Source organism: Rousettus aegyptiacus, unplaced genomic scaffold, assembly GCF_014176215.1.
Source record: "Rousettus aegyptiacus isolate mRouAeg1 unplaced genomic scaffold, mRouAeg1.p scaffold_m13_p_4, whole genome shotgun sequence".
NCBI lineage: Eukaryota > Metazoa > Chordata > Mammalia > Chiroptera > Pteropodidae > Rousettus > Rousettus aegyptiacus.
The window spans coordinates 121,584,484-121,607,574 of NW_023416307.1; the positions used below are offsets into that span (position 1 = coordinate 121,584,484).

A 23,091-nucleotide genomic window follows, 5' to 3' on the forward strand; every position below is an offset into this window, starting at 1 on the left:
TGTTAGATGGGAAGGCCACTGTATTGTTATAGTTGGCTGGAGGTCTCTTAGATGTCACTGGGTCTCTGGCCCAGAGCTGGATTGTACATTTCTGGCCTCTAAATTGAGACCAGCTAAGATATAGGAAGGAAGAACTGCCTGTTGATATTAGTGATAAGTTGCTCATTGATTCTATTCTTCCAAGTAAATACTGAGAACTAGTTAAAATAAGAATCCAGTCACACTATTAGAATACTTACTATGTTCCAGGTGCTTTGCATACATGATCTTATTTACTCTGTGTAACAACTTTAAAAATTATTTCCTTTTATCAGCTGGAGAAAAGAGGCCCAGAGGACTAATTTGCCCAAGGTCGAATATCACCCAGAGTGGTCTGAATGTAAAGTATATCTTCTGTGTCCTGTTCCAGTACAATACAGGGATTAATTATTTCTCATGAGAAGTGAAAATAAAGGTCCAGAGGTCACACATGAGAAGGTGGTAATCAGAGAAGTCTTCACGGAGGTCCAGACATATCTGGTCAATGAATGAACTGGAAAAAAAACAGAAGGAAAGATCTTGAAGAGATGGCCTTCTTGGTACTACAAAGGATGCACCAACACTTGTCAGTGAGGTGAACACAGAAAGTGTAGGGGAGCCTTAGATATCCCATTTGGGAGTCCTGGGTGTGTGTGTGTCTCTAGGCTTACTATAGTTTCCTCTCTCTGGTCAATGATGAGGGTGAGAGAAGTAAATGCTCTTAGGTGAGCCATCCCCAAGTGCAGGTGTGAAAAATATGTCCCACACATCCTTCCAAGATCGCGTGGAGAGGATCTGTTTACCCTCTCTTTCCCAAAGTGGAGGAGATGACCCTTTGCTTCCCCACTAAGACTTGTCTCCATCACCTTGTGGTACGGGTGTGGGGGAATGTCTTTTCCCCAGCGTTAAGGAAGTGGGGGGTGGGGGGAGTGGGAGGGGTGGGGACGGGTAGTTCTTTTCCATCTTACTTTAGGGCGCGCGCGCGCGCGCGTGTATGTGTTAGTCAGGATCAAATGGGGGTTGGGAAGACGACACCTTTATTCTCAGCTTTGGGAAAGGAGGTGGTACTTTTCTTTCTCACAACAGCGTGCGTGTCGCGGGATAGAAGAATGGCTCCTTTCCCACCTCAGAGCAGGGAGGCTAACACCTTTTCTCCACCCTAAGAGACTGAGGACAATTTCTGAATCTCCATCTCGAGTAGGACATGGCTCTTTCCTCCCCAATCGAAAGGCGGTAGAGGCTTTCGGCTCCCTTTTGCCTATTCTTGGTGAGCAGGACTGGCTCCCACGCCCTCCCCACAGAGTCACGCACAGGTTGCAGGAGGCCTGCCTCTCTCCAGCTCCAAGTCCGCAGACTCGCGAGGCGCGCTGCTAGGTGCGGGGTGCGCAGGCGGCGAGTCGGGGGCGGTGCCGGCTCTGCGGCGCGGGGCGGAGCGATCGGTGGCCCCGCCCCCTGACCCTCCCGCTCGGTGGCGCTGAGCTTCGCGCAGCCCGGCCCGCCCGGCCCAGTCCGCCGCGGCTGTCTGCTGGGCTCGCGCGCTGCGGACCCACTGTCAGCCGCCTCAGTCGCCGCCTCAGTCTTGCCCCTCGCGCCGCCCGGCCCCGCCGCCCAGCGCGCCCCCAGTCCCTCAAGCCAGATGATGAACTTCCTGCGGCGCCGGCTGTCGGACAGCAGCTTCATCGCCAACCTGCCCAATGGTTACATGACCGACCTGCAGCGGCCCGAGCCCCAGCAGCCGCCGCCGCCGCCCCCCGGCTCAGGCGCTGCCTCGGCCTCGTCGGCGCCCCCGGCCGCCTCGCCGGGCCCCGAGCGGAGGCCGCCGCCAGCCCCGGCGCCCGCGCCGCAGCCCGCGCCGCAGGCGGCCCCGGCGCCGTCGGTGGGCAGCAGCTTCTTCAGCTCGCTGTCCCAAGCCGTGAAGCAGACGGCCGCCTCGGCCGGCCTGGTGGATGCACCGGCGCCCGCGCCCGCCGCTGCCAGGAAGGCCAAGGTTCTGCTCGTCGTCGACGAGCCGCACACCGACTGGTAGGTGCCCGGCCGCTCAGGGCTTCTGTGGTCTGCCGGGGCAGCTGAGGGCTGCGGAGTGGATGGCTTCAGGGCGCCAAGGAGACCCATTAAAAAGAAGCGTCTGCGGGGTCCGGCTGCGAGGCGATGGGGGATGGGGTGTGTGTGCCGGGGACGAGTCGGGGCGTTGATGGACCTGGAAAGGTGAATTCTGAGGTAAAGGATTTCCTCAGTCTGAAATCCTTCGAGACGCATAAGAGGAGCTACTTTATGCAACAGGGAAGAGTCTTAAGAAATAGAGTTTGTTTTTGAGGGAGGACAGAGGGGACAGACTTTTCAGTCTAGGCACAGAAAAGCTGATGTAAAAAATGGTCCCAGATCGCTAAGGGGACATTTAAGGTTCGACTTTATGAGGCGCGAGTGAATTTGGAAACGAAATGGGAATTTTGCGGGGAGAGGATGAGAGGAGTATTTTTTTCACCTTACCCGATGGAGGCTGATATCAATATTGACATCACAGATGTCGAAAAAGGGAGCTGAAAATCACAGATGTGGGAGCCCAGGTGTACATGGGTTTGTTCCCGTGCAGCACGGCTGAAGAACGTTTAAGAATAATAAAATTCTTGTCTTCTGTGCAGCAGTATGGGGATTTGTGGATTTTTAAAATTTTGTTCTTTTGCTATGTTTGTGAGGAGTGGAAGTGATGGTGGCTTTTTTTTTTTTCTGGCTGGAAAGATGATGAGCGGGGTAAAATATTCTGGATCATTAGAGAGCCATAAATAAGAAGAGATCGGCCTTAATGCAGTAGACAGGGAACTCTGAAACTAATAATTATTATTAAGGGATATTCCAACTTAGAAGGGTGAAGGCTGGGGGAAAATGTTACCTCTAGCTGGTAAAAGCAGGAATGAGATCCATTTAAAATAAGTCAATTAAAGGAGGTTCTATTTTATATAGCAGAAAGTTGACCTAGGGGATTGCTGGGGTGGGTGATGATGATGGAATTGACTGTTGAAACGTTCGAAGAAATGAAGAGGCCAGGAATGTGGGTTGTTTTTTCTCCTGGAATACAGGAAGGGTTGTTTTTGTTTGTTTGTTTTTCTTTCTCACAGGAGTTGAGGTTGGAGACTGGACCTGAATGTTTCCTCCCAAGAGTGAGGCACAGAGGGACTGCAGAGCTGTCTGTCTCCATTTTCTCTTTTGGTTGCTTCACTGCATTTCTTTCCCTATCATTTTCTCACTGGGAAACACGGAGGGAGGGAGGGCTGGCTAGCGTGGGTGTGATGGAAGTGAAATGCAGGTGTGGAGATGTCCTCTTGCTGGTCCCTAATATGACCATTCTGAATAGTCATTTGGGTGACTTGTGTAAGTTGGCTTTTTCTCAAGACAGTGGAATAGACTATCTGAAGGAATCTTTGTTAGGAAAAAAAAGTCACAAGCAAGAGTGTAATGGGGAAAGCATAAGAGTATAAATGATGGTGTCATTAATAGCTCCCTCGGATAGTTATGCTAATGCAGTTTAAATCAACAAGTGCTTATTAGTGGGAAGAGAAGGTAAACTAAGCTTTATTGAGCATCTGTTATATGCCAAACCCTGTACTAGATGGTGTAGTAATTATCTCATTGAGTTCTCACCACAAACTAAGACTTAGCAAAAGTAAGCAATGTGTTCACAGTCATTCAGCCAGCAAGAACCAAGATTTGAACTTAGGCCCACTTGACACCACTATTGCCACTGCACTGTTATATTGCATTATTATTATTATGTTATTAGCAATATTAATAATAGTCTCCCTCTAGGGGCTAGGCAGTGTAGGGGCCTTACAGAGAATTCACACTCAAATTTGGGAGACAAAATAGAAACATGAAACAATTAACAAAAAGGAATTTAGAATTATTAGTTTAGACTAGTGTTTCAGGCATTCAATAAATGGAGTAATCAGTGAAGGCTGAAGTTATTGGAGAAAGCTTCACAAAATATGAGTCTTGAAGAGAGGCTAGGAAAAGAAGAAGAGAAATGGTAATGACATTGGTGTTTCATTTTTCTATGCAAGAATCCCATCCTCTTGCACCTCGTCCTGATCTATCCAGTTGAAGGAATTTGTTTTGAGTCTAATTACTAGTTAGGTACTTGCAGTTATAAAGATACTCATTTGTATGGGTATGATGAGATTTGTGTTTAGTTCTAACTGCTTCAGTGGCTTGAGATTTTAAATTTCCCTTGGATACTATTATTCTCTAGGAAGACTGCCTGGCATGAAATAGGGAATTTGCCTTGCCCTGGAGACCAGATCTGATGGAAGTAATAGAAGCCACTTACCTATGGGCTTACTCCCAACTGTTTTCTGATTTTTGACAGCAATTCTGTGTTTCTGTGCTTAATAGTAATTCTCAAAATTGTAGTTTGTTTTCTAATATATCTAAATTTGTTAAAAACATCTTGGTTAAATATTGAATGGTTTTATTGAAAGGTCTCTGAGTTAAGGAGCAGGTGCCTGTTTATGACAAGCACAGTGACTTAAAAGGTGCTTTTTTCTCTAAAGGCTGATTTCAGTAAGTTTGACTCACATTTTAAACTACCTAGATAGTATTTAGTGAGCAGGTGTTATATGTCGACTATTATCTTCTTAGTGCTTGAATAGGAACCCAGAGTGTAGCCTCTGAGTACAATTTAAGAATATTCGTCCTGTCTAAATTCTAGAATGCTAAAATAAAGAGAATTTTAACAAGCATTTAAATAATTGGAGATTTAAAAGAAGGGATAAAAAAGACAGCTTCTTTGAGTAGCCTTAATACACAGCAGATTCCTTTGAATTTCTAACAGTGTAATTGTGGTCAATGAAATTTGGGGAATTTACCATTGACCAAGTCGATGTAGAAATTGAAGGTGTTTCTCTCTTTTGCTTGAAATGTGTTTTCATTGGTTGCTGAAATCTTTAGATTAATTGTATACTAAAGGATCATTGAAAAATGTATCTATTTCACTAAAAAAATGAAATCAAGCTCATTATATATCTTATTAGTAATTATTATTAGTGGTTAATATATATGCAAACCACTAATTATATAAAGGTGTATACATATATATATCCTGAAAATGCATCTTCTTTTAAGGTTCACACTTAAATTTGAAGTTCAGTTAAGACTGTACTTTAGTAAATGATATATGTGCTTAAATAAGGAACAAATATCTATTTCTGTATATTGTTTTTTCCTGTGTATTACATTCTTACTGGTGAAGAGGTAAGTTTTCTCTCAGATCTCCCCTTGAATTTTTTCAGTGATTTCCAATCTCAGTGACCAAATACATTTTAATCCTAGCACCTCTCAGTGTTTGATTTAAAATCAGTACAGCGTAGACATTCTAAAGATTATTTAGATTTTCTAGGCACTGCAGATGACAAATCCACAGATGTTTATTGGGTACCTTCTCTGTATTAGGGTATACGTGCTAAGAAAAATGAGTCATTGTATCTGTTTTCTAAGATCTCTCTGTCCAGCTGGGTAGATAAGACGATAACATGTTTTAAAAGGTTACTAAAAACTACCCCTTGTATTCAAAGTATGGTTCTTGGATCAACAGCACCGTCATCAACCAGGAGTTTTTTGAACTACAAGATTATCAGGTCACACCTCATGCCTACTGAATAATGATTTGCATTTGAATAAGATCTCCAAGTGAGTCACATGCACATTAAATTTAAGATGCACTGAACTAAAGGGTATCTGATTAGTGCTAAAGATTTGGTAACACCACCAACTGCTATCATTTATTGAGCAACTACTATATGCCAGATGTTTTACTAAGCTCTTTACACATATTGTTTAATCTCTACTACAGCAATCTAGTACTATAGAAATTTAAAGGAGTGAGAGATGGATGTGGGCTAGAGTGAGAAGGGAATGTTTCACAGAAGTAGTGAGATTTGAACTGAGCCTTGAAGAATTTGAATCAAAAGAGATAGGTTTGGTTCAATCCAGAAACAACAGTAGCAGAAAAGAGGGAGACAAAGAAGAGACTGGATTGTTGCATTATCTAGGCGGCACCTGTTTTTCTTCTGGTCAGTCTTTTGGCATATTATAAAAATAGAGGAATTCAAAGTATAGTCGTCTGGATGAGTGCTTGTGAGTGGCTCTAGAAAAATATTCTAGTTGGAATTTGGAGGGAAAGCTCAAGTGAGGCCCGAGGCTCCTCTCTAGTAACTTTTATTTATATGTTCTGTTTCTAATACAACAATTCCATAGAATGTCATTGTTCATACCAGCAGTAGCCTATAGCTTAGAATTCTAGGTTGTAGGATCTGGAAGATTATCTGGGTTACATTATAAATGGGGGAAATCTTGATTTAAAGAAGAATGGTGACTTGTCCAAGGTTACTCAGCTAGTTGAGGGCAGGACCAGCCTGAAATGTGGAACTTCAGTTTCTCTACTAAGCTTTTCCCCCTCACTATACCACAGTATTGCAGTACCTCTTTATTTTTACTATCTTTCTACTTTCCTAACTTTTATCTTTCTCCATTTCTGATTCTCTCAAGGACTGATAGGGACTTTTGATCTTATATTTTTAGCGTTTTAACTTGAAGGACCCTGAGTCATCTTCTAGCCCAGAAAAATGAAATGATTCGTCTAAGGTCAAATAAGGAGTTAGTCAGAGAATGGAGACTAGAACTCACATCTTCTGACTCCAACTCAATCTTCTTTCAACTTCTAAGTCACTCTTTGAGTAGATTACTTAAATTATTCCCTTTTTTTCCTTAAAAATACTGTATCTGCTTCTCTTAAAGAGTCATCATGGAGTTGTTAGTGTTTAAAAAAGAACTGTGGGAGCATATCACACTGTATTTACACCAGCAATTTCACTGTCTTATTTGTGTTATTAATGTTTTAGCAAAGGTCATTGTAAAATGATTGAAGGGGACTCAGGAGCTAGTCATCAAAATCTAGCAATATGATAAAGTTAATAGGACTGTGCTACAATGATGACCTTCCTTTCAGGGACCTATTTTTTACCTTCACGTCTCTGTCTACCTAAGATTGCTTATTATCTTTCTGTACCCAAGTTCAGATCTGTAGTAACATTAGCCTTTCCAATATCTTGCTAAGCAAAAAGTAATGGAGGCCTAATAGAAAGTTTCCCAGAATTGCAAACCTTCCCCTCAAATTTACAAAACACTTTTGCTGGGATATGATTCAGTGCAGTTGAGCATTTAACACAAACCAGGTGCTGGTGATACAAGGATAAGTTGGACATGGGCCTTGTCTCCTGGGATCTTCGAATCCAGTAGGGGAGAGGATAGACATTTAAATAGGATTATGATATAGTATGATAATTAGTATACATAGGGTGCTACGGGAACACAGAGGTAATCTGTCCTGAGGAATGAAGATGTTGAAATGTTTGTATCATTAAAAATGTGCCACTGTGTATTCTTAGGTAAACTACTTTGTTTCTTTGGGTTTTGATTCTTTAAAATCTCAAATGCAATGATTGAAACAGATTTTCTAACTTCCTTTACAGAACTGTGTTATTTCCATGTTACAGTTTTTGTACCATTTTCTTTTAGAAACTTTAGTTTCTTCTATGTGGTAATGCTTGTAAATCTTTGGAAAAAGAGGCATAAGTTATTAAATGAGTAAACTTGTCCTTGAATGAGAAGCGAATCCTTTAGTACTCTCCATTTGGTACCACCTTCTTAACAGTGTTACTACCATGTGGTATCCTGAAAAAAGAGGACAATCCTGTAATGCCTGCTGTGTGTTTTCTCTTCAGTGATGGAAATTTGAGATTTGTCATTGAATTCCTCTCTGCCTGATAGATCTAAGAACTTTTGTGTATAGATGCTAACAGCATTTATAATAAAATAAATGCTAACAGCATTTATTTTTTGATCCCTGCCATGTGCACTGTGCTTTACAATTTATACAACATATTCATACCCATTGTCTTATTTTATCTTCACAATGATTCTGAGCAGTACATAGAATATCTATTTCATAGATGATAAATAGACTCATAAAAGTAGTCACTTACCCAAGATTATATAGCTATGAAGCTGAAGTGTCAGGCTCTGAACCTAGATTGAGAGATTCCTAAAAAAAAAAAAAAAAAATTGCCAGTAGAAAGTTACGAGATAATTTTTTCTTATAAAAAAGTTTTCTTTTGTAAAAGGATTTACCATATGACTTATTTAAATAGTAAGTGCTCTACTGCTTTTGAAATTATCCAATTTACAATGATTTTATATACACATAGTTTTTTCTGGATGGTATCCATTCCAAAGAGTGAGAACATGGTTAAATGCAACGGCCTTAAGGTGGAGAGTTGCATCCTGTTTTCTTGTATGTTTAATGGCATGCACACCATGTGTACACTTCTAAGTCTTGTGAGTGAGACCTTCTGCATGCTTATTGGGTGGCATCGTCATACTTTGTTTTAACTTCTCACCTATGAAATTGAGTATAAGAAGACTGTACATAACTTTAGCGAGAAGAAAGGATGATATAGAAGGCTTTTCTGTCCTGTAGACACTACTTCAGTGCAGCAGGAGGAGTTAGTGTAGAACAGGGCAAGTGACTTATGGAGAGAATAAAGTGAGCAAGTACTAGAGATACTTGAACTTTAAGGATGCTCATACAGCATGACTAAAGATAGGAAATATGTTGGCCTCGGTATTCCTTGACAGCAGGTATTTCTTATATTTTAATCAGTTCACATAACATTGTAAAGCAGATTATGATTATATTTAGTCATCCTAACCTTTTCTCCTCCTTCAGCAGTCATGAAACAATATAGACATATGGAATTGAAAGTCAAAAGACCTAGGGTTGAAATCTGGCTCCAGAGGACCATATCCTATGCATAACCTCTCTGAGACCTCCACCTCACCCTATTCAACAAATTTTCATTGGGGACCTGCTATATGCTAGATATTGGAGTTACACACACAAAAGTTAGTTTCCTTATCAGTAAAATATGGATAATATCTCATAGCATTTTTGTGAAAATTGAATAAAATAAGGTTCTGAAAAAGTACTTTGTAAAGGTTAAAGCACCATACTGGTGATCATTGCATCCTTCCCTGTTTCCAAATGTAGGTACCCAACCTAACTTGGTCCCTTTTTTTGAATTCTCCAAATTTTATTGATTGTTTTGCACACTTCAGTGAAAGGGAATATTTCTACTTTTGTGTATTTTAATGGAAGACCACAGTCTCAAGGACAAAATCATTGGAGGCTTTCTTTTGAATTTTTTAAAAGGCAATGTAATTTAGTTTTTTTTTTTGTTATTGTAGTTTTTTTTTTTTTTTTAAAGAGAGAAGCATTACCAATTTGACTCAGCTATATTTAACAATTATGGACAGGACCACATAAATATTTTAGTTAATAAATGAAACAAATTCTAAAATAGCTCTACCTCAGTTTCACTTGTGACTAATTCAAGAAGGGTGGTTACAGAGGAAAATTAAGGAAGAGAGCTATACTTGCTTTTAAAAGTTGTACCTATATTCTTTTCCCCTATCCAGTTCATTCATATGCTTTCAGAGTATTCCTAAACAAAACAAAAGCATTTACAGACCTTATGAAGTTAATTTCTTCTGTAACATACTGTTGCTCGTTAGGCTTATTCAGAATCTGGCCCCAGTTTATCTTTTTGCTATACTTTCAAACTTTTGCTTAGTCTGGATTATATGTTTGACTGAACACATACTTGACTTTCAGGATTCTCTGCTATTATTACACAGTTGCCTTTGAAATGATCTTATTCTGCTTCTCTCTCTTGCCTCAACACTCATTTTCTTTATTCCATTTTCAGAGGATGTGGGTACTGAATATTGTTTAAAAAAGACCTGTCTCTTTCTGCCTTCTCCATGACCTTGCTCAAAATTTTATCTCTTGTTCCTTCTTTTCACTCTCATTTAATACTTGTTGCTTCTACTAGTTGCTCCTCCTGTAAATGAAGAAACAAGTAAAAACTCCTTACCTTCATAGTCATTCATTCAGACATGAAAGAAAATCTTTATCTTGTTGCTACTTCCTTATCCCATATTTTTCTCCTGCACTAAAATTGGGCTTCTGCCTTCTTCATAATACTGAAATTCGTCTTGCTAGGTAACCTAAAGTGCTAAATCCAAAGAAGATGTCAGTCTATACCTTCACTGATGGATTAGACACTGTTTAGCTTCCATCTGGAAATACCTTGGGTTCTGCATTCTTTGTTCTCTTCATATCTGTTCTTTTAAAGTTTCTTCTTGCTCTTCTTGTTCTTTTCCTTTGCCTGCCTCATTTAATGTAGATGTTCTTCAGGGCCCCATTTTCTGCCCACTTTTTTCACTCTACACTTTCTTCCTGGTCCATATACTCTCAAAAAGTCAATTACCTCTGAAATGCCATCAGTTCACATCTCTTAACCTTTAGTCTAGAACTTTGTCCTGATCTTTAAACATATGTTCATTTGTCTCCTGAACATCTCCATCTGGCTGGTTAAAGGTAACTCAAGGTCATTTGTTTCAGTATTGACTTCCTTATCTTGATCTTTCCTATTCCAATTCTTCTCATCTTCTTTTGATTGATGATAGCGGTGGTCATCTATTTCAAATTCTCTTTCACTTTCACCTAGAACTTCTGCAGATCTCACCATGATTTCCACTTAATAGCTTGAATGAACTATGTAAAATGCAAACTTGACCTTTGCACTCCTTTGCTTAAAGCTTTTAAGTGTCTTTCCATGTCCTGTAGTTAAAGTTCTTGGCCCTGCCATGATTTGACCCCTGCTTACTTCTCCAACCTTCTATCATCATCCCTAAACGTCAATTTTCAGCAATACTGAACTATTTGAAGTTTGTACACACATTGTGGCATTTCTCCTCCTTGTCTTTGTTTATGCTGTTTACTACTACTGCAATTGCCTCACCTCCTCTTTCCTTCTTTTTCTTGACTAAAGTCATTCATCTTTTGAAACTGAGTTGAATATTTCCTTTTCCAGAAATCCTTCTCTTACCCCTTAGATTTATTGGGTATCTGTGCCCCCTCCATGCCCTCTTTCAGCCAGGTGGATATTTTTATTACTAGACTCAGAACAAGGATCTATTTATGTGATAGTGAGTTCCTTGAGCACAGGCTTAGTGTTTTATTCATTTTTTTTTTTGTATCCTTAGCATCCAGCAGAGTGTTTGATGCATAATCTGAGGTTAGTAAATCTTTGCCAAATTGAGTTAAGGAGAGGGAAATCCAGAGAATGAGAAAATGGATAGAAGAGAACAATGGCAGAGAGACGTATTGTAGGGTTTAAGGTATACGTTATTATGTTGGAAGTCATGCTTAGTCACTACAAATATAATGAACTTTAAAATACTTGGGCTCTTATACTCTATGAAATACAAATTAACTTAATTACTAATTTTCAACCAGTCCAAATCATAAATCTTTTGAGATTTAGTTCTGAATGAGAGCCATAGCAACCCACAATATTGGAAAGTATTATCAGGTCCATGGCACCTTTGAGCAGAACAAAGGAAATGGAATAAAACTGAGGACCAAGTTTCTCTTACCTCAGCTATATTAATGTTTGGCTCTCAGGGAGCCATTTTTTCTGAAGTTAATTCTTTTACACGATATCCAGAGTACTTTTCCTTTAGTGCGTAACTCCAATCTTGAGCCAGTCAAGCTGCTTGTTTCTTTCTCTGTAGTGAAAACATTCCTTTAATTTATCTAAAGCATAGTTGTGGAGAACTAAAACAGTATTATGACTGAAAAATGTTGAAAGTAAGTACACAGTAATCTCTTCATGATCTGACTCTGCTTACCTCTTCATTCTTACTTTTCTTTGATTCTCTACACACTTTGATAGAACCCTAATAAACTACTTAGATTGAACTGAATGTGCCATGCCCCTGCATCCTTATTTATACTGTTCCTGTCACCTGAAAGGCTTTTCTTCTCCTGTGTCTTTGCCTGGACAATTCTGATAATCTTTAAGACCAAGTTTAGTTGTCGACTCTTCTAGAGTCAGGATTAGACTTAATCCTTTCTTAAATTCTTTCGATTTGTGTTATAAACCATAAAAACTTGCTTACCTCTCATAAAAATTAACTTATTGTCTTATAATCAGATTTTATTTATCTGTTTTCTCATTTCCCCACATTCAAATAATGAGATCACCTTAAGGGCAATGACTATAACTTTAATTTCAGTATCCCCAGCATTTGGTATGATAAAGAAGGTTTTCAGTAATTATTTGTTGGACCAATTAGTGACTTATGAAAAATTAGTGACTTATGAAAAATTATAAAAATGAAAACGATGAGCAAAGCAACTCTTCAGGTCCCTGTAAATATAAACAGTTGTTGCTTTAACTAAAGTGACTAGTCAATAAGAACTAGTATGTATTAAAATCTTTTTTGTAAACTGTAAAGTGCTATAAAAGTATTATTGGTACTAGGTTAGAGTATTCTACACTCTCCCTTATATGGGGCTTATGATGTACCTGCTCTGCCTCTCTAATTCACCCTTTTCTGATGTGCATAAATACCCTATGCATGCTCTTTCTTTCTGGAGAACAGCTGTCATGCTCTCCACTTCTCCTTTCTTAGCATAGGCACTAAGATGTCTTTGTTTACTTGAGTCTTTCTCAAATTTTAGGGTGTTTTTTCTTTTCTTCCTTTTCTTTAAGGACCATTCTTCAATTCCGGTCCTTTTAAGCACTGCTACAAACCCTTTCCAGGATATATACATCTTAATAGTTTTACTGTTCTGGGGACTTGAAAACATATGTAATAACTTTAGCCTTATTTAATCCTACACAAAGAAGCATGGGCTTTGTGGGAGGAAATCGAGGTCCCCTTTCTCTATTGTGGACTTGAATCCTTGGAGGGTCATAATTTTAATACCAATGATAATACAGCTGAGGACCACGTTCTTTTATTCTTCTAGGTTCTGGTGATATAGAGTGAGTCTTTTTCTTTTTGGATGCTGTGGTATTACTCTAGGGATACATATGGATATATTTCTCTCTTCAGTCCCTATCACCCTGTGATGAATGGCTGATGGTGAGATTTTAAGTTCTATAGAGTCCTATGTTCACTAACATTTTATTTGTTGGACAGAAGGGCACCAATGAAAGATTAATTTGCTAATCAATCAGCAAATAGTTACTAACTCGTGTGTTAATTGCCACAAAGGCTATAAAAGCAGTGGAGTACTAGGAATCAGATAAGTAATTATAGAATATATACTTTTAGTTTTGAGAACGTGTACAGAGTCTCAGGGGAGTGAAATTAGGATAGTATAGCAGAAAGAGTATGCAAGCATTTAAAATATCCCTATTCAAGTCTCTGATAATTACTTGTATCACCATGGGCAATTTAACTCTTTAAGTCTCAATTTCTGTTTCAAAATTAGGGGTTTGGGCTAAGTTGTCTTATCTTCAGAGGCCCTTAGAAATCAAGCTGGATTGTTCAGAGAAGGAAAACATAACTGTGGACTGGCAAAGTCAAAATGTGTCCTAGAAGGAGTAGATCAGAGCTAGGCTTTGAAGGCTGAGTGAGGAAGAAGAGAGCATTTCAGTTAAAAGGAAGAGAAAGAGCAAACACATAACAACAGCAATGAGTAAGATGTGTGTAGAGGAGATTTAGTCTAATTAGTGTGTAGTTTTAGAGCAAGGAAGACAGGAAGAGAAGTTTGGATAAGCAAGGTGGGAAAAAAGATGATAATGTATTAGTTGTACTATTCGATAGGCAGGCACAATTCTAAGAAGATATATTAACCAATTACTAGGTTATAAAACAGATTACTATTATTAAACTGATTTTATTAATAAGGAAACTATAGTTTAAAGTGAATCCAGGATTTGAACCCAGGTAATCCAACTCTGACTTCATGTCTTAACCTCCATGCTTTGTAATCACCTGATAACAGTTTCCAATTTTTTCTTGCCGCTAAACATCTTGATATGTCCTTTCCTCAATGACACAGACTCATGTTTGATCTTGGGCAAATTTTTGCTTTCTCATAACTTCAGTTTTTTTTTACCTATAATAAAGAGATAACATATCTCCCAAAGTATTCTTATGAGAATCAATTGAAATAAACTCTGAAAATGGCTAACATGGTAACTGGCACAAGAGAGATGTTCAATAAATGTTCTACTACGACAAGCAGATTTTCATAGCAGCTTTAAGACAACAGTTTACCATGTGAATATTTATAGGAGCCTTCAAGTCAAGTAAAATTGTAGACAGATTTTCATTATACTAAAAATAATTTTCAAAAATAAGACAAATCTAGATGAATATTTCTTCATTTTGGTTGGAGTAGATTGTTGCACTTAGTTTAGAAAACTCTAATAACTAGTGTTTGAAGAAGTCTCTGGGAAAGATGTTTTTATAATGGCTTATTTGTAGAAGCTTTATACTTTGAGCACTATCACATCCACTGTCTCATTTAATCCTCCACACAGAAGTATTTGTGGGGCAGTAATTAATGTTATTCTCATTTTACATATGAAGGAATTAAGATCCAGGGAAGTTAGGATGTTTACTCAAGCTCACATAGCCGGGTCAGTGATAAGAGTCAGGACTAGAACTCAGGTCTTTGACTTTGGATATTGTGGTCTTCCTAGACTGAGTTGCGTGTGTCGTGGAGCTAGTCAATTTAGTTGGAAACTTGTATCATGTGGGCAAAATATCAGTTCTCCTAGCCATTTAACAAACCAAGGGTATTTAGCTTAATGAGCTCCCTTTAGTGCTAACTTGTGTCAGAAACTGCTAACACAAAAAGTCAGGGAACAGTGCGATGAAAGATGGTGACAAGAGGGTTGGTTGGGACTGGTATTTATCTCCTCTGGAGAGAATGGAGCCAAAAGACTTCAAGAGGCATTATGATGTTCTGGAAAGCATAGGAGATTTTGTAGTCAGAAGATTTGGGTTTAATGCAAGTCATTGCAAGTTGCTTTTCTTTGAATCTCGATTTCCTCATCCTTAAATTGGAGTAATAATACCTGCTCTACTTTCTTCATAGGATTGTTGGGAGGTCCGACTGCAAACCATAACACACACAACAGGTTTAAATATAGACGAATGGAAACGGAAGCAACAGATGGGCTTGAGTAGATATGAGGAAGAATTCCCTACTTAATTTCCTCTTAAATGTTGCCATGGGCAGTTTTTGTAGTTATTAGAAGTAAGAAGCTATGGATAAAATAGTTTTTGCCTGGTAATCAGGGCTTTTAGTTCTAGTGAAAACTTTGGAGGTGGTGAATTTTGTGTTTTTACTTTTCTGTGCTTGCTCTTCCCACTTACACCCTTCATTCTGTGTCTATGGACATATGTCCCATGACCCAGAATTCATTCCAGAGGTGAACATATTTTCTGAAACAAAATTGGAAAGTGAACTCTTATTTTTCAGTGCAATAAATAGTCTGAGAGATTTTTAGATACCGAAATGTGGGAATTTGGAAGAAATTTTGATGGTTGAAGACAATGAGATTGAAAACTTGAAATCAAGAGGTTCTTGGGAATTATAGGCCAAATTTTTGTTAGCATCCCTATTTTCTAATCTTAGCTCAACTATGAATTGTTAGTGGTTATTGGTAATCCCTTTTCAGGTTTTTGTGTTTTCATAGGAGGTGGAAAATAGAAAAACTGCTTCAAGCCCAAGTAATGAATAGTGGAATTTCAGCACTAAGACTAGGGAAAAAGGAGAAACATTCTTTATTGCCACCTGCCTACATGAAAAGTCTACTCTTAATGATTTAGCAAAGTAGAATGAGACTGATTTCCTGTAACCTCCAGATAACTTATGCAGTCATATTTGCTTGAAAAATGCACTCAACTTAACTTTGACCCTGGAAATTGTAGCATTTGTGATTCTGTTATAAGGTCATATATTTAAATAAAACTTTATAATTTATTATATACTTTGATTTGCATGTATCATCTCATTTGATTATCACCTTTACTTTGTAGGTAAATTGGTATAATTTCCTGTTTTGACTAGGAAACAAGAAATTGGGAAAACAGGCTCACAGAGATTATGATTTGCTTTAAGTTACAACATGAAATATGTAGAGCTTCATCTAAAATATAGATTCTCTCTCTACCCTTTTATCCATACTCAGTGCCCCTTTTCTCCATGCAGCTAAACTCCTTTCCAAGCTCTGCATTAGTCAATTATGTGCTTTTGCCTAAAAGCACCAAGGATGGATAAAAAAATTGCTTAAGCTGGAAAGAGCCTATATCGTCTGTGACAGGTGTTGTGTAGGTTGGTTGAAAAATAACATAAAGGTTGTCTCCTTTCCCTATCTGTTTTTGTTGTCAGGAAAGGGGATTTTCACATTCGAGCTCAATTCCTTTAAAGCTTCTTATTTTCTTTGAACCTGGAAATTTATTTCTTAACCAGAGCTTAGGGTAGTGTCAGACTTAAGTGCCTACTAAGAACACTGTTCGCTGCTGACCTATTTTTTCTCCTCTCTCTCTTTTTTTCCCCCGATATAGCCAGTCTCTCTTGCTATACTTCATACTTTTATTAGTTCCAGTTGTAGTTATATGGAAGGTTCTGGGAGTCGAAAGGCAGTGAAGTTGGGGGTGGGAAAGGATATGAAGCTCCTGTCCTTTCTGACTTTGTACGTTCCCTCCAAATCCTGGGAGCATTCTGCTCTGCCCAATTTTTCAGGACCCTCTGCTTTTCTCTAGATTCTTTAGAAGCAGAGCTCTAGGCAGTGGCCTTCTGAGAAGACTTCCCAGAGACATTTTAATAGGTTGATTTGGTTTTTCCGTAGTTCGAGCTTGGAAACAGACATATAGAGATCAGCCTTTTGTTTGTTTTTATTGGTTCACTTCCCCTCCCCTTCTTGGGGGTATTTATTTATTTAAGGTTTCCCATGTGTTCCATTCATTCTTTCATTAGTTGTTCAGTAGGAACTAGTGCTATAATAATGAGAACAGGAGACTTTGTCCTGTCATCACAAAGCTTATAGTTTTGTTGGGAAGATAGGCAATTAAGCAACCAATATAACAGTGTGATTTATTGTTATATCAACATGATTAAAATAAGTTTTAAATAGAATATGTGTCTTCCATAATTTCACCATAGCAATAGAGCATCTACTTTCACATTTTTCCATATTTTCTTCCAATATTTGTTCATATGCAAACATTTTTACATAATTGTGGTTGTCTAGCTATAATTTCATATTTTGTTTTTTCTACTTATAAATAACTTACATATTATTACACAGTCTTAATAATTATATATTAAGCTATTGTACCATGATTTATTCAATTATATTTTATTTAGAGAACTGTTGACTTCTAGTTTTTATCATTATTACATATTAAGACCATAGGCATTCTTAATTTTCAGAAAAGGAACTAGTTGACCAAAATTTATTTTGATATATGTAACTTTTGGTAGATATACTGCTTCCTATAAGAGGTTTTTCCAGTTTGAAATTTATCAACCATTTTTATTTCACTTTTCAGCACACAGTATTATTATCTTTTAAAGTGTTAGTTTAATAGGTATAAAAACAGAATTTGAGTATTTTAACATGTACTTCTATGAGCACAGGTAAGACTGAATGATTTCCATGATGTTTGCTTATCAATATGTTATATATGAAATAATTATCTTGCTTTTGGCAGTTTACTTGGTTTGCTTACTTTGTGGTTTGATTTCGAATGAGACATTTATTGTCAGTGAGGAGGACTGAATGACAGTGGCTAGAATGTCTTCTTGGGGATTTGCTCTAACTTGTGATTGTGGAGTCAAGAATCATGTTCTTTGAGCTAACGTCAGTACTGCGTGTTGGACTGACACCTATGGGGTCTGCACTAGACTGTGGATTCCTTTAGGGCAAGGGCCATGTTTTATTCTTTGCCTCAGCATTTAGCAGCCTGGCTAATAGTAGGCCTCAAAAATTGTTGAAGGAATAGGGGCCATAAATGGTCTTCTTTTCCAAATAGTCTCATATCTTCTCATATTGCCTACAATTTCACTGTTTAAGATTCGCTCTTTGGATCTTAAAGACTTTCTAATCTTGGAGGACTTTAGGAATTTTTTAATACCTATATGAGGATGAGTATGATGGTCTCAGGTAACATACTGGAGATTATAACCACAATATGAGAGCAACACTTTGTAGGGGTGGAATATAGAATAGACACCTAGTGGTGGTGCAGTAGAGATGGGGTGAAGGGGATGCTCAGAAGGTTACTAGGAATTTGTCAGAAATAAACCTCATCTATTGCAGAGAATCTCAGGAATGTGAGAACTGGAAAGTAATCTTACTGATCCTCTGAGCCTTGGTATACTTGCATGTAAATGTGGATGAGAATGCCTACTTTCCATGGTTATTGTGAGACTTTGTTGAAATTAAGTAGGTTATGAAAGTGCTTTGTAAATTTTCAAGTGCTATGCAAATTAAAAAAAAAATCATTGTTATCATCAACATCATGTAGAAACCAAAGAACAGAGAGATGAAATTACTTTTATTTTTTTTTCCGGGAACTAGATTTATTCTTTAGTATGCAGCCAGTCTTTATCATTTGAAAACGAACTTGAAATTTCTAAAGTATTATTTCCCTCCCAAGGAAATAGTGAGAAAGAATGGAGGGTATAGCTTTGTTTTGTTAATCTTTTTATCACTTTAGTAAGTTATTAGCTCCTTTCTGCCTAGGTCCTTTTCCTAGAGGAGAATGAAGCACAGCAAAAAGAGGGAGACCAAACAGTATGAGTGTGACAAAGCGTGGGTCATGTGCAGAGGTAGGAAGTGAGTTGATTGAAACAGTGAGTTAAGATTCGAAGGAATCGTAAATTGATCCTAGAATAGCATTTAGACTGGGATCCAATACAGAGAACCTTGAACGGAAAGTTTAGAGAATTTTTCTTAACCTGTAGTTAGTGGTGAGTAGTAAAGGTTTTGGAGCAGAGGATGACTCAATCAGTGCTTTGCTTAGGAAGGTTTATCTGAAAACACTGTAGAAAATGGGGAGGAGGAAGAACTTGGCAGGCCTGGAGACCTGTTTAGGAGCGTGTTCTGATTGTCCAGCTATGAGACACTGGAGGCTTGTAATAAGACCATGGAAGTGGAGAAGAAAGAATGGATACAAGGATGTCAGAGAGTGTCGTCCTAGGCCATAGGAGCTCTGGGACCTAATGACGGTCGATCCATTCTCTCTCCTAGAGGTTTGTTTTTGTTTTGTTTATAAACTTAAAAAAAAATTGAAGTATAAAAGTGCACAAATAATAAACATAAAAAAGGGCACAAATATACAACATAACCAGCACCTGCTAGGCTTCTATAATGCTTCTTTCAATCATTACTTCACCCCTCCAAACAGATAACCACTGTTTTTACTTCCTTTATCATATATTTATTTTGCCTTGGTTTTGAGCTCTATTCAATAGACTCTTCAGTGTAAACCCTTTTGAGTCTGGCTTCTTTTGTTTGACAGTATGTTCATGAGATTCGTCTGTTTTCTTGTATGGGGCATTATTTCATTCTTTTTTCATTGCTCATTTATATTCCATTGTATGAATATATCACAATTTATCCATTCTGCTGTTAATAGATACTTAAATTGTTTCCAGTTCGAATTTGTTATGAATAATGCTACTATGAACAATTCTTGTACATGTCTTTTGGTGAATATAAACTCTTGTTTCCCAGCCAGGAGTAGAATTTGCTGGGTTATGGCATATGTATATTGAGCTTTAGTTGATAACCAACAAACAGTTATAGAGTTTTACAGAGTTTATTTGTTTATGCTCTCACTAGCAGTGTATAGCTCAGGCTGCTGTAACACATACTGAGTGGCTTAAACAACAGAAATTTATTTCTCATAGCTCTGAAGGCTGTAAGTCCAAGATCAGGGTGCCAGCATGGTCAAGTTCTGGTGAAAGTCCTCTTCCTGGCTTGTAGATGCTGCTTTCTTCCTGTATCCTCATATGGTGGAGAGAGAGCCCTGGTTTCTTCAACCCCTTATGAGGTCACCAGTCCCATTAAGGGGCTCCTCCCTTAGACTATCTAAACCTGATTACCTCTTAAAGGCCCAGCCTCTAAATATCATCACATTGGGGATTAGGGCTTCAACATATGAATTTTGGGAGGGATATAAATCTTCATGAGTTATATAGTAACTCGGTATTGCAGTATTTTAAATATCAAAGGCTTTCATGTTATAAGAAACTTGAACAGAGAGGGATATACCTAATATAGAGGAGAAAGGGACTACTGGTTATTGAATGCCTGCTACATACCAGGTACTGCCTAAGTACTTTTACTTACATTGTCTCATTTAATTAAATAATACATAAAGTGTGAGATCAGTGTTACTGTACTATATTTATAGGCCAGAAAACTGAGACTCACAGTTTTAGTTAGGTAGCTTATAATTGCCATCAAGAATCTAACCTGTATCTGCTTGAATCCAAACCAGTCCATCACAAGGAAATTGCAGTTTATCAGTGAGATATCTTTCTCTCCTTCCTTCTCTCCTTCCTTCTTTCCTTCCTTCCATTCTTTCTTTTCTTTTTCTCTCTCCCTCTGTCCCTCCCTCCCTTTGTGTGTGTGTGTGTGTGTGTGTGTGTGTGTGTGTGTGTGTGTGGATAGAGAGTGCTCTTCTTGATGACCCTGAAAGCCCATCATATAGGTGGTCCCCTTCTGAGACCTAATACTTTTCTGCCTTTGCAAAGAGCAGTGTTCCAAACAGACATCTTCCCCTACCTGTGCCCTCTATGCCTCCCCATTGAATCTCTTAGCAGCTGGTCATTAAGACTGTCTCAAGGTAGATGTTATACTGGCACATCCTCTGCTCCAGCTGGCAGGCTGACAGAGCAAGCTTCCATAGAATTTTTAAGGCTAGCCAAGCCTCTTAATTCTCTCTCACCAGTTTTCTTATAGCTTTTCTCCAAAAGTAGGAAGGCAGGAATGACATCTAAAGAGTTAGAAAGAATGCAGGAGACCTAGGTCTTGGCCCGAATACTAAACTGCTGTATGTTCTTAAAAACCATATTTCCCTTCTCTTTACCCAGGATTTCTAATTTGTAAAAAGAGGGCCTTGGATTTGGATTAGTTATTCCATGGGCCATCATCAGGGCCAAGCGTGGGAAGATCCAATTAGGAGATATTTTGGATTCTCTATATATTATGACAATCAGAGAAACTCTGGTTTTATTGTTTGTGTATGTATTGAGCTTCCTTCTGAGATTTTAGTTAAAGGATTATATACCAAATATCTGCTTGAAATCCACTAGAGTAAATGATCTCTACTAATTGAAACTATCACTCTCTGAAAATAGAAAACTGAAATATGAGTGGCAAAATAAAATTTAAGCAAAATTTTCACCCTTAACATTTTTTAAAATACATATAAGGCCTTCATGCTGTCTTCTGACCACCATCAGAGAATTGTGGGAGGGGAGTATAGTTAATTTTGCCTAGGGTAGGAGGTTGGGGAAGGATCAACCAAAGGGGAGGCATCTGAACTGGACTTGAAGAGTAGAAGTTTACTAGGTGGATTAGGAGATTGGGAGGAATAAGGCATTTCAGGTAGAGGAATGAGGCAGGAAGGCATGAAGAGACATTGTTATTTTGGAAATACTGTGTTCTTGATGTAGATATTATGTATGATAGAAAGGAGAAGGAAAAATACTGGGAGATAAGGTTGGGCGGATCACTGGGCTATTTTGTAAAGGGAATTGAATGTTATAGTGATGGGGCTAATGAAGAATTATAAATATTTTAATTAGCACTGCTTAATAAATTTTGGGTTCCTCTAGACTGAGGACCCCTTATCCACACAGCAGTATTTAGATGCTAGGTATGGCAGTGGTGGTGGTGCTTAAACACTCAGCAGTGATTTTGAGTAGAGAGAGCCTTGGTGACCTGGGATCTACACTAATTTTTTCTTCTTAATTCTCTCAGAATTTTGGCTATATGTGTAAATGCTTGTGTAAAACAAAATGGTAGGGGAGTGGGGGAGGTTCTGCTGATGGGAAGCAAGTCTCTACACTGTAATAAACTCAGTGGTGTCCTTACCATTTAAATTTATCATCAGTGATGGAAGAGGCAAGATGGTAATTTTACCTCCTATGTAAAAAATTAGAGTCAGCCTTGTGGCTCAGGCTTCTCAGCTCTTCTCAATAACAAATCTCGTTCTTTTCCCCAGAAACATATGTTTATTTGTAATGCATTCCATTCGTGGTAATTGGAGCAGTGTGCCTTTTAATTTTCCTGTCAAATATCCATTTCCCTGCTTAGAGAGGCTCAGAGCATTAGGTTAGGAAGTAGGTTCCCAATTAAACATGTATGATGATGTCTCACCCATTTTCTCTACCCCCCCCTTTAATCATTTCTGCCATTGAGGTTTTCCTAGATCTTGTGAGTCCTATTCTAGTTGAGGACACACTTCAAATTGGGGCTCAGTAATTGCCCAGTTGGAGACAGTATCAGCTTCATACATTTTACAAAACAGTGAGAAGGAGTGAACTGACATCGATGGAAAAATTACTATGACCAAGCACTTTACATACATTATCTCACTGAATCCTTATATTTCCAAAGAGACGTTATTGCCATTTTACATATGAGCATGTGGGTTGGTAATTTCTCTGAAGTTACATACAACTAGAAAGTGCTAAATGAGGATTAGAATCTTTGTCTGTCTGAATTCAAAATCCATGTGTTTTTTTTCCAGTTCATGACTCTGAAATTAGAATAATTGTGCTATTAGAGTCTTAGCAATTTTGTTGTTCAATGACAAAAGTTTAGGGAGAGGACTTCAGGCATTAAGGTCAGAAAAGAGGTTTTATAGAATCGACACTTGATCAGAAGAGTAACTTTCATAAAGTATAAAGAGTTATAAGTAATTCTAGTACTTTCCTCACTTTGGAAATGAAATATTATGCTGTGGCCAGTGGTGAGTTAAGATAAATTCCAAGTGTGAGGCAGAGTAGTGGGAGAGATTGGAAAGAAATGTAGCTGGGCTTTTTTTGAAAAATGGGGATATAATTTTCATACCATAAAATTTATCTTTTTTAAAGTGTACAGTTCATTGGTGATAGTATATTCACGA

The 23,091-nt window shown here is 38.2% G+C and overlaps 1 protein-coding gene across 1 annotated transcript in view; it reads left to right on the forward strand.

Moving 5' to 3' along the window:
• The first annotated feature begins 1,539 nt into the window (after nt 1–1,539).
• The window catches only part of SYN2 (synapsin II), a 156,359-nt gene continuing 134,807 nt past the window's right edge, over nt 1,540–23,091 (forward strand). The window contains exon 1 of the mRNA XM_016125408.2: nt 1,540–2,040. Within this exon, the coding sequence (XP_015980894.1) occupies nt 1,655–2,040 (386 nt within the window). The 5' untranslated portion in view covers nt 1,540–1,654. The remainder of the gene's footprint in view (nt 2,041–23,091) is intronic.